This window comes from Acanthaster planci, linkage group LG17, assembly GCF_054643075.1.
Source record: "Acanthaster planci isolate LZ-2023a linkage group LG17, COTS_SCS, whole genome shotgun sequence".
In the NCBI taxonomy this organism is placed as follows: domain Eukaryota; kingdom Metazoa; phylum Echinodermata; class Asteroidea; order Valvatida; family Acanthasteridae; genus Acanthaster; species Acanthaster planci.
The window spans coordinates 8,562,601-8,575,115 of NC_141793.1; the positions used below are offsets into that span (position 1 = coordinate 8,562,601).

The 12,515-nt window shown below is 42.4% G+C and overlaps 2 protein-coding genes across 3 annotated transcripts in view; one reads left to right on the top strand and one right to left on the bottom strand.

Moving 5' to 3' along the window:
- The window catches only part of LOC110984221 (voltage-gated inwardly rectifying potassium channel KCNH6-like), a 124,023-nt gene extending 123,218 nt beyond the window's left edge, over positions 1 to 805 (bottom strand). The window contains exon 1 of one of the 2 annotated variants that reach the window (XM_022244168.2): positions 485 to 805. In XM_022244168.2, coding sequence (XP_022099860.1) covers positions 485 to 560 — 76 coding nt within the window. In that variant the 5' untranslated portion in view covers positions 561 to 805. The remainder of the gene's footprint in view (positions 1 to 484) is intronic. The other variant, XM_022244169.2, reaches the window with a different exon arrangement.
- A 1,080-nt stretch (positions 806 to 1,885) lies between these two features.
- Positions 1,886 to 12,123, top strand: LOC110984253 (uncharacterized). Its single transcript, XM_087147758.1, has 8 exons — positions 1,886 to 2,241; positions 2,787 to 3,073; positions 4,292 to 4,573; positions 5,465 to 7,047; positions 8,022 to 8,135; positions 9,130 to 9,250; positions 9,856 to 9,959; positions 10,292 to 12,123. Exons 1-8 carry the CDS (start codon positions 2,099 to 2,101, stop codon positions 10,346 to 10,348), a joined length of 2,691 nt encoding a protein of 896 aa, XP_087003884.1. The 5' UTR covers positions 1,886 to 2,098; the 3' UTR covers positions 10,349 to 12,123.
- The last annotated feature ends 392 nt before the right edge of the window (positions 12,124 to 12,515 follow it).

A 12,515-nucleotide genomic window follows, 5' to 3' on the forward strand; every position in this document is an offset into this window, starting at 1 on the left:
ACATTGCTCATTTGATTTCTTTAAATGGGCGAGATTGCTGTAATTTCCCCGTGATATTAATTAATGTCGGTAGATGACAGCAGGTTGCCCTCAAAGACGTTGTTGCCTTGTTCCAAAGCTGAGATCAGAATGTTTATTTCTGCTCAGAACAGCACAGAACGTATGCAAAACTGATATGTGGTGTTCCACATATCAGTCATGGCTCCACTAATTTCATCAGACATTGTGACTTTATTCACTGCTGTCCACTTCAGGAAGGCAGCCCCCCCCCAGTTCATTATCTAGAACCAAAATACATGTATTGCCTTTTAAACCTCAACACACACTTTCCAGAACACTACAAATCATTTTGATTTCACCAACGAAATCAACAGTTTCGGTAACCGAATTAACAAATAAGGCAATAGGCCTCGATCGGGCCTAATTACAAAAAATATATGTTGCATTTATTGCAACATGACCAGCCGCACTGGTTTATACTCACTTTGTCCGTCGAACTTGCGAATGATTGTATCAATGAACGTGTTCTGAGGGGCCACATGGCCCCTGCGGACGGGCATTTCCAGGGGTGCCTTGAGCTAGGTTAACGTACATGTAGTTTTTGCTGTCACATATTGATGGAGAAATCCGTCACCAAACAACGAATCCGATCGACTCCTTTTGGTGAGCAGACATCAACCCGCGCGTTAAAACCCGATCTCTCAAGCCATGTGTTCGTATGTGTACACACATGCGTTGCCTGTCAAATTGTCAATAGGCAAGCCATATGCCGTGCGACTGCATTGCTGCATGTTGTATACCGCGCGAACGAACGTTTGCATTATAATAATGGCTTTTGTGAATGTTCAACACGTGCTGGGGAAGGACGCCACCTATTGACCAACTTTTATCATTTTTAAAATGCAAGAGGGTTTGGTTGTCACTCAAGTTGTTACTCATCTGTCACTATTGTTGCACGATTCCCATATGTTGTCTGGAAACAAAACAAAACACGTAGCCGAGCAAGTCATCCCCACATTGCTCAACCCCCCCGTCCTCGGCACAAATTTACGCTGAAATTTACTGAAAGAACTGGAACATTGGAAGTATAATTCAGGGTTGAATAGGGTTACAGGTCGCGCGCGTGCCATAATTTGCATCTTGGTTTCATGGCCAACTACAAGGTGTAAGAATAATCACAAAAAGACCGCGGAGGACCATACCATGCGCCTAGCCCGGCAAGAAAGTTGGTGTGTCAGATTATTGAGGAATTACACTTCACTTTTTTTCCTTGTGGTTCCTTGCCACTTGAAGGAATTAATACCAAGTACCAACAACAAGGCATCTAAAACGCAAACTGTTTCTGAGAAAGTTGGATAAACCATGGATAAACCTCGGTAAGAACGTCTCCCATGCAAAGTTGTATGAGGTTATTCCGACTAGAAAAGGACCCAGGAGGTACTCAAGTGAAGGACTGGAATGCATTGCCCTCGAAAGTAGTCAATTGCACATCCCTTGAAACATTCAAGGCCAGCATTGTTGACTATTTGACACAGTGAATATTCCCATCCACACGCTGCGCACGCTGGTGAGTAGTTGCCGGCTGGCGATTACAGATACTGAAGTCATAAAAAAACACCATGACATCGATCAGAAAGCGAACTGATAAATGGTGAATCATGTTTTAATTTGATGTGTGTGTTTCGAAAACCTCAAGTAGTACTAGTTGTGGGGATTTTCAGCGCATGTACACCTGCGACAGAAGTGAACGGCACAACCCTTGCCACTGTCACGGGTGAAAAAATGTCACCGATACGCTATCACCTCGTCTTTAGGCAGAGGGCGCTATTCAACATTAACGGACCGTGCGTTAATTGTACACACCCGACTCGAGCTGGCGTTTTTGTGGTTGCCGCTCTTTGAAACCGCGACACGCGCATGCGTTCACTTTTGTGCACATATTTTGAAAACGACTTCCGTACAGGATCGACCGTATTTCGTATCAACGGCGGTGTGTCAAACCCGGTCATGATCAACCGGGTTTGAACGTTTTAGTCTAGGAGAACAAATTAATAGCCAAGATTGTCGTCAGACCGATATTTAATCACCAATTGCAATAATGTCTTCTGATTCCAAGTCGAGTCCGCTGTCAACCATCAGCTGCAATGTGGTTGATGAACGATCACCGTCCTGTATGAAGCAAAAACATGAAAAAAGTCGGACAGCGATGCCGTTTGCAGACCGCATTCCAGTTGAAGAATGGTACATCTAGGCTTCTTGTATCGATTTCCAGATCTTCAATTGCTAAACTGTGTGTGTAACGTTAGTTATGAGGCCTGCCAGCTATTCTCAAAATACACGCTGCTTTGGATGGTTAATGGCCTGAAAAAATATACATATAGCTGGGCCTAATGTTAATGTTGGCTAGGTCCCTGTAAAACTCTTTTCTTTCACTTTTGAAATTCAGATAGCCTAAAAGTAAAAACAAGGCCCATTGATCGAAAGGCTGATTGATTTTTAGCCCGATTTATATCAGAGCAGTTTAATCATGTTGGTGTATTTGCAGGAGAAACGTTGGAAACATCACAAAGTGTGGCTCAGACCCTGTAGAAACAAATAATGGTTACATTTTTACAAATTGAAAAAAGAAAATGAAAAAACATAAAGTACTTCAGTCATTCCAGAAATTCAAGAAGCAATTTTACCGATGTGATGAAATTCAAATGCAAGCTCTTTTTTTGCCAAAACATTCTATTTGTATCCAATTATAATGTTTATTTTTGGTTTGCGGTTGGTGTGATATACAGCAAAGAGAATGAAGAACCAATCAATGCAAGGTCTGGTGATGAGGAAGATGACGAGGTCTTCTTTGGTGTCGTCACTGACAAGGAGAAATCTAAGATGACCAAGCTACGACGCAGGACACAGGTCTTTGTTTCCAACTTTCGCAACTTGTCGTGGGGGAGTGGAACAGACAGCTTGGATGAGAGCTGGTCTTCACGACAATCACGTGACTCAAATACATCTCTGTCCTCTCCTTCCACTGAATGTGGATCTCTAGCAAGCTACAATGCTTCCATTCTAACAGACATAGGTACTTGGACATCCACTTTGGAATTTCAGTGTCAGTTTTATATTTACAAATAGGTCATTTGGGAGACATTTTGTGGCAAAGTTTTCAGCATTAGGGAGACATTGGCTTTTAGGGAGACATTTCAGTGTTCCTATGGGAATGTCTCCCTAATGACCCATTAGTGGTAATTATTAGTTTGTTTATTACAGAGCAAACTCTTAAGGTCTGGCCACTTTGCACTCAGGAAGTCAGCATGTGCTATTCCCCAGTACTACACTGCATGTTCCAGCCACAGAATTACATGCTTGCATATTTGGCTCGTCGCCCAGCCCCTGAACTGGGCACTGGGTAGGGCTAATGGCTTTGCACTGTGATTGGCTACATTTTGCATGACCTGTGTGTATGCAGTTATCACTTCCTGTTAGCGTAACATTATTACAATTTCTTGGTTCACCAATGGCAATGCTTGTGTAAATACGTGGGCAAAGTGTACATAAAAACATGGCCTTGGTACAGTCACAATGTTTTAATTAATCTTCTGACTAAATATCACTGATCACGTGTCTTCTGGCGATATATTTCAAGTCATTGGTGATCTTGATCAAGTTTGGTTGAACGAATAAAGGGCAGTGAGAATATTTTTGGAAATGAAGAAGAAAAAGACAAAAATATCAAATTGATAAGTGTAACGCATTGAGTGAGCTTGTGGGCCTGGCAGAAATTTCCTGGAACAGTGCTCTGCGTGTCGTTATCTGTGACCTCGTGTGACTTATTTCCTTCATTAAAATCTGTGCAAGGTTGTCGCGGCTCGGCCCTGGAGGGAGTCCCTCTGTGACACCGTGTGGCCGGACGGTTATGGGTGCGGTTACCTAACCGCACAATACGGTTTTCGGCTTTCTTTGCTATTTTTCTCAGTTCTGGCACACAGGGCACATACACGTAGTCTGTCGACCTAACCTACACCAACAACTACACGTGCAAGGCCATCAGCCCTTCCTAGCGCCCTGTTCGACGCTGGGTGACGAGCGAATGTGCATGTCAGATGCAAGCTAAGTCTGTGATTGGTCAGAACATAATGGGCAAGGCTTAATGGATTGAACCTCCTTAAGGTTTGGCATTAAAAACCGTGATGGATATACTTAGATAAAGAAAAGGGAAGAGAGAATGTGGACTTGCACAAGGTGTCTTCATGATCGCCTCATCGTACAGGAAAATAAAATCCCTTGGATTTTCTCTCAGCAGAAGGCGCAGACACACAGCTACATCCCAAGCCCTCTCAGCCAGCTACATGTAGGATAGCATCGTCATCCTCTTTGGACAGTCCGTCTGTCCTGGCCCATCGAGCAGCTGCCAAGATCCAGACGTGGTTCCGTCTGACACGCCAGGCTCAGGAGTATCAGGGAGCCATGAGGGAAGTACAGCGGCTGGAGGAGAAGACTGATGAATTCATCCAGGAGATCCGCAGAGAGAAGGAGAGAATTAGGCAGTGTAGCACTCCTGAACAAGGTCATAGCCACAGAGGTAAAGCCTAGCACATCTTTTACAACATTACCTGTAGTAACTACATGTACATGTAGTTCTTGGTATTTCATTTAAAAGTCTTAACCTGTTTGTGTTTGAATCAGTTTTATGACATACCTAACAGCTGCACAGTTCCCCTTTAAGGGTAAAATCTAATTCTAGTCACACAACAAGCCTTGACACATTTCAGGAAAATAACACTAATACTTGCTTGCAGGTAGGAATTACTCTGCAATGTGGTGAGTGTTGGGTGTGTAGATTGATAATTTTGATAAGCATCATATTTACAGGGCTATCACTGCTCTGCTTAGGAAGGTTGATGCAAAAATATTATAGGGTCTGTTTGAATAGTAACAAAATGATTATCAAACCATGATGTACATTTTGAGAGTTGCTGTACATTTTCAAAGAATCGGACTTGATCAAAATGGTTGGCAGAGCTGTTTCATGACCATTTTGAAATTTTGCACGAACCGCTTCAGTAAAATTAGTGATCGTCAGTTTGTTTGAAATGAATGTAATAACCACGCTGCAGCTGTGGAAAGTTTTATGAAATTGATCGCAAAAACATTGTGCAACTGTGTAACAAATAGTGTGTACATAAATACATGTACTACCCATGGCAGAAGTTACATTGTTTCATTACTGCTGCTGCTGGTTTTTGTAAATGCTGCAAATTTCTCATCTCCATGCCTCCCAAAAGGATTAAAAATGGGATTCATATTAAATTGAGATTTACATGTACTTTGCTTTATTCTCTTGTCAGGTTTATCTGTCATAAAACACAAATAATGACCTTTTAAGTATTGTTGGGCCACATTTCTTTCTGCTTCAGCAAAGTGCCAATGCGGTGCTGATGTTCTTAAGGTGTTTCCATTCTGATGTATGTAGATGGACGCTTGGATACAGTGCTGAGTTCGCCCATGGTAATGGTCCCTGGGCACAGACTGCATCTAACAGAGATATCGCCGCAGGAAAGCGCTGATGCTACTGTGCAGCAAGCGTCGCGCAGTCCAACTCAGCTCTGTCAAGATGACACTGAAGCTGTTGATGTTGTTTTCAATGCCACTGATGATAGCAACTCAATCAGTGCTACAAAATCTGGCTATATGAATGAAGGAAGCACATGTACCATTTTCTGCCCAAGCAAAGTTGATGAAGTGTCCTTCAAGTTGAATCCCACTCGGGCTAAAAATCTGCAAACAAATCCAACATCAACTACTTCAGGTGCAAAGCGGAAAGGTTGTGGCACCCCTAAACTTCCTGTGAAACAGTCACTCCAGTACCAAGACCACGCAGTCGACGGAAGAAGTTTTTTTGGTTCTCCTAGCTTTGCCCAGTCAGGTTGTACTAGTCGAGCATCATCAGTTTGCAGTGAAGGCTCTCTTTACCGAGGAGCAAACACCAAGGTTGCATCAGCCGTGAAGAGCCAAGCATTCAATCAAGATCCATTCTCTCTCCTTGGCACACCCTCAAGGCTTGGAAACATTGGGCAAACTGCTACCAACAGCCCTGCGTGTTTACAGGTAGGCAGATGGTTGGCCCACACCCCAGGCACCCCTTTGCAGCCACTACAAGTAAACTTGACTGCAGGTACCCTGTCTTCCTTTCCAAGGGTGCCATATGAACAGATTCAGAGCCCGACAGTCTTCTCCAGCCCCAGACTGTTTCCCACTACCATCCAAGCCGTGCAGTCCCAACAGTCTGTCCCCTCATCAATGCTGTTCTCTCCTCTTAAGCTTGCAGATCACAAATTGGTCAAGGATTGTAGCCATTCAGATGCACTTACAAGTTTTGATGTCCAAGGAACAGAGCTACAAACATCTCAGAAAACAACGGAAAGAGAAAATGACAAGTCTGTGTTTGACTTTGATAGTCAACAGCTTCCAGGTCTGAATGTGGCGACAGTCAAAGAAGATTCAGACTGTAGCACTCATCATCGCATGAGTGATTTCACCACATCATCTGCACCCTCAGACGGGGTACAGATGTCTCCAAATATAGGCTTCAGGAGGTACGCTCCGAAAGTGGCTATAGTCACACCCGGCTCAGCCCCAAACATGCCGGATATATCTGCTCAAGAAGCCCAAAGCAGCAGGTCTGTGTTGGAATGCAAGAGCACGCTACCAGCTGACATGGGATCCAGGAAGCAACTCGGCACGACACAAAAGGGTACAAATAGATCTCATCATTTCTTCCCATCGCCAGCAGTCAGGGATTCACTGGGAATTCAGACACTAGCGACATCTTTGACCAGCCCCACGGCTGATGTGCAAGACTCACTGAATGCCGCCAGACCAGAAATAGGTGATGAAGGGCAGCTGTGCATTAAGACCTCACCATATGTAGGCCCTCGAAGCTGTGGGTCGGCAAGGAGCAAGCTGGAACTGCTGGAACAGAAGAAGGCAGAGCTGGCCAGACTACGAGCTGAGAAGGCCCAGCTCAAGAAGACACTCAAGACAGAAAATGAATTGGTAAGATCTGATGGACTTCATATTCGTACTTTCAAAGTGTACCCGCAGTGTATTTAGGGATACATGTAGCTTTATACTTGAAGATAGTGAATCCTTAACCCTAACCCCCAAAGGGTTGCTGGCCCTAACCTTCCCCACTTTGTGCACAGAGGCTGTTGGATTTTGTTTTTCTGAGGTATGCCAACCCAATGCAAAAGCCAGCTGTTATGGGCCTACCAGACCTATCCCCACAGAATTAAACACTTTACTGCTGTTTAATTCTGTGTGGTTGGGGAAGGCCAGGGTTAACACACTGCTTCAGAAGCAGTGAGGGCACAGCAGTAGTGTTACGCAAGTGTGGTTCAATAACACTTTCTTATTGCTTTACATAAGTGTCTATGTTTGGTGGCACTTGCTTGAAGGTAATATGGACCATTTGTCATTTGCAATTCTTTTTTTTTGTAAAGCATCAATGGTACTGAAAAGTGCATGCTTAACAACTAAGCTGATGAAGCGTGAGTCGTGTCTGTGAATGCCGAATGCTTTAAGAATACCACATTCAGGTTCAAGATTTGAATTGAAACATTACAAAGTCTTTTTGGGAATTGGACGCTCCTGTGACGCAATTTCAAAATTAGTATTTGGGTCATGATTCTCATTCAGCCGGTTTGTAATGTACATGATATCATGTACTGACCCAGTCATTCACATGTGGTTAGCTACCATGAACACGTGTCCGTGAAATCATTCCTTTACAGACTAACTCAATTACAAGAATGGCAAATTTGTAAACTGTCTGAAAATGATTTTTCCCAGAAAAAGTACAGTATACCCAAAAGGAATAATTTCACAGGGAGTTTAGTGTTCAAGTACGAGTACACGTAAGCTTTTGAACAATAATTGAGTTGATTTCTTTTTGGACAGTTGCAAAAAGCCATCACAAATGATGTTGCATCTATACTTGCCAGCAAGCTGTTTGTTTTTTGTATTTCTAGTGCTTTGCCATGAAGCAAGAAATACAGGCTGCCTTGCGAAGCAATACCTCACAGACCAACCTTCCTAAGCATCTACTCAGCTTGGGTTGTCAGGGGATCTCTTCACTAACATTGGTGAGATATTCTAAGTTGATATCACAAGGCACTAGCTTGAGACTACAGATTGTGGGAGATATTGGTAGATGGCACTATGCGCTAAGCTAAGTCAGTTGGAAGAATCGAAGATTCAACCTGCCATTTGTTTGAATATTGCAATGTTTGGTTAACCCCTTGACAACGGGAATTTTTTTCCGAAAGCCGACTCCAAGAATTCCAGCCTCGCTTGGCCACGAAGGCCACCTGCCAAACCGCAAATTCTCGGTTTGTGGCCCTGCGTGCTCTGCACGCTTTGAATTACACAGTGAAAAGGCTGATTGTTCGGTGGCATGCGGCTCTACTCACGCTTCCACATTCCCGTTGCCTCTTTTCAAAGTGGGGACTATTGTGAAGCTGGTGATGATGCAAATTCAGTCTTTTCATTTCTGGGCTACACACAAAGGCCAATCACCATATATACAAGAGCCAGGGTCTGCCTTCTTTCACCATGTTCGCTCGAGCATGGGCCGAGAATAATAGCTGAAAAGTGGGCGGAGGATCTCAATTTTTACGGTGGCTCTTACTGTTGCGTGGCGCGAAGGGGTTAAATACCAAATTCCTGCCAATAAAACAAACAATGCATGTTTGTATGGTGGTCCACATGGTTGAGTTTCAGGAGAGTCGGAGTCCAACTTATGTTTTGTCCTAACTGGTGATTTATTCAAGATTTAGTCTCAGTCCCATTGATATTACATGTACATGCCATTTTGGGCTTTAATGTTGGCGTATGCATCAGCTGCCTTTAAGCCTCAACTCCTTGGTATGCTTTGAGAATGCAATTTGTAACTAATGAAATGAAAACTGGAGACATCTGATTCCTTTTTTGTTTCACTTTTTGGCAATTGAAAATGCTCTGAGCAGCAGTGTATTACTTGCCTGAGCACAAAGAAAAGTTTTGAGATAATATGGAAATCTGACTGACTGGAAGTGAAAGCAACAATGTTAATTTTTATGATTTGATTGATCTCTGCAGACTGATCAAGAGTTGGATATTGTGACACGGTTACACACCATCAGGAACAGTCGCCATGGCAACATGCAAGGATTAACCGCATCGCCTGTGGTCACTCAGACTCCCACCGAACGTGACAAAGGTTGCTTATCAATCTTTGACTATTTTATTGTCAAATAGGTTTGGTATGCACTGCCCTAAGAGTGCAATGGGAAAGAGTTTAGCTCTTAGTTTGCTGAAGATTGTGCAACAAGTTTTTTTGTGTTTATTCTCTTCATGTACATGTAAATCTGTGTGTTAGAAGTAATGGTCACTCTTGTGGGCAGTGTCTGGTATTAAAGCAGGGTCGAATCAGTTAAGCATTTCGGATCCAAAACATGATTAAGAAAAATTTAAGCGTAAACATCTTATCCAGTCAATTTTCAGTTCTACATATCATGTGAACATGAACAAACTGGGAAAGTTAGGAACTCTAAGGAGGGGGACATGAAAATACACGGCGAGTGTGAAAACATGTTAAAATTATTGCTGTTGTGTTGAGTCAGGATACAGGAGGAAAATGTGCTATCCATTGGGTATTATTGGAACAAACATTAGGCATTAGGTTGATATCACATCACATTTGATAAAGAATTCTGTTCAAATATATTTGTTTTATTCCTAGTTATTCACAGTAATCTCAAATCTCTAATCTGATGTTTACTCATTGGACTATGTTTGATTTGATTTTCATCACATTTTGTTCAGGATCTCTTCATCTGCGATGGCACTCCAGTCTGGTCACTGAGGTTCAGTATTTGTCAAGTCCAGGCCATCCTGTCAGAGTTGCCAGACCAATTCTAGCCAAACAGGTGGTTGCAAAAGTCAGATGAACAAATTATTTACATTGACGTTATTATTACCCCTGCTCATTGGGCTTATAAAGAAACATTCCTCTTATGTTGCCGTTATTGGTGTAAATTGCCAACTCAATCACAGGGGACATCTCTGTCCTGGCTACAGTTAGTGAGAGTGTACCTCAGCGAGCACACACTGACTGCTACCTCATAGATTCAGCCTGGCCCTGTAATTGGCACAGTGACAAATGTACCAGAATTTTGAGCAGGGCAAGCTAGAGTGTAAACCCACAGCACTTTGAAGTAATGTTCTTCAACAACAGTAACCTTGTCATGTTTTGTGTCAGGGTTTTTCCAGAGCAAGACATGTACCTGTCACCAGGACAGCCAGCCCAGCGCAATGAACGCTCAACAGACAAGACAGGCCACACCAACCCTCTGGTTTCGCTCAAACACCCAGAGACAAACTGGAATTTTGAAGGAGACGTTCAGCTTTGTGTGGAGATTTCAAGCCAAGTCACTTTGGACCATTGAGGCAGTGTGGTATTTCAAAAAATGCAAGATCATTAGAGAACAAAGCATGTGAGTGGATGGCCACACCCCAAGAGCAGATGTCATACTCGTATGCTTGTTCCTAAATGACCTGGGATACATTTCATGTTGGTGCATGTACTGTTGGAATACCAAACTGACTTACTAATGAATATTCAAATATTTATTGTTGAAATTGTTTATGTTGGGGTAAAAATCAATGAAATAATAGGGGACAAATTCCATTGTTCAGTCACAAAATTGCCTCCTGTAAGAACATTTCAAGGTGTTACAAATACACTAACAAAGCAGTCGATGCATGCGCTCTACAAAAAGACAGAACAATTGCTCTTGTGATCTCGCTGAGACTTGGGGAACAAATCAGCAATTAGGACCAAACTGTTGCACTGCCAGCCTTCTCCTTTAACGAAGCAGCAGACTCCTGTCATGAAACTCAACAGAGTGATCACCACACAAACATGCACGTGTTCTTTCTGCTTTTGTGGGAATTTTGAATAATGGAATATTTGAACGATCAAATATTAGAAAATTCAATTATTTGAAATGACTCAGTGTTAGGATCTATTGCCCAGATGGCTTTGTGGTTGGCAACTCTATGGATGTTAAAGATTTCCTTTCTGCCAGCATTGCCTCATCAGGCCTGTGAATCAACCTCATTCCCAGACTGCATGCATGCTGAAGGTCTTACGTTCTAGTTTGTAAAGCAGTCCTGATTTCAAGATCCAGGCAACTAATGTTACACTAAAATGTATGATGGGAATATACCCATTCCTCTGAACTGTATCATCATGATGAGACACATTTTTCTCTCTGTACATGTCTGTAATTATGTGTGCCATTTCAAGACTCACTGCTGTAGATGTGGAGCCATTTTGGCACACTACAGTTTTTTGTACGTGTCTATACTTCATTAGAAATATTTTGGTATTCTGGTAACTTTTGAGGACAAAGTATCAGGAAATTACATTTCTATTTGCTTATGGATATGGAAATTTGCATGAATGCCCAAAAGGTCCCTCATATGCCCTCAGATTAACGATGGCAGTACAAGACTGAACATGACGATAAAATGTATCAAAGATGACATTCCACTGCCACATTTGATTCCATGGACTCTGTAACTGGAGTTGTCTTTGGACAATCCTTTTTTCACTCCTGGCATGAAAAATATCAACTTAATGGATTTCTTCCCACTAAATTTCTGAACCCCCCCAAGGATTTACCACACCGTGTAGTAAGTAATACACACGACCCTGTACAGCTGACATGCAGTATGCACACACCACATGTCGGTTTATCACAGGGCATTTTGTGCAGTTTGCTGTTAAACGTTCAGGCATGATGTAAGTAGAAACAGAAATTACAAGATAGAGTTTTAGCAGCTGCTGTATCTATCTTGATGCATTTAGTTGACATGAATGCAACTGAAATAGAAACAAAACTATCAAATTCCACAGCTTTTGAAGTTGGATATCAAGTAAAGAAAGCATGTAATGAAATTGCAATTGACAACTACAAAGTGTGTGAAGTAGAATCGTGTTATTGTTATTTAGTGCTCGTGAGCAACAGAATATAGCATCAAAAATCTATGAGATTATAGTAACAATTAAATGTCAGCACAAAGAAATTGTCATGAATCCTTCATTATGTTTGTTGTATGACTAGAAGCATTCTCTCCATCCCCTTCCTATGCTAAACATGTTCACCAGTCAACTGAAGCTACTTCAAGTGATTCATGAAACACAAGGAATATTATTTAATTCAATGATATGTGCAACCCCGCCTCAATGATATGTGCAACCCGCCTCAATGATATGTGCAACCCCGCCTCAATGATATGTGCAACCCCGCCTTAATGATATGTGCAACCCCGCCTTAATGATATGTGCAACCCCGCCTTAATGATATGTGCAACCCCGCCTTAATGATATGTGCAACCCCGCCTCAATGATATGTGCAACCTGCCTTAATGATATGTGCAACCCGCCTTAATGATATGTGCAACCCCGCCTTATTGCC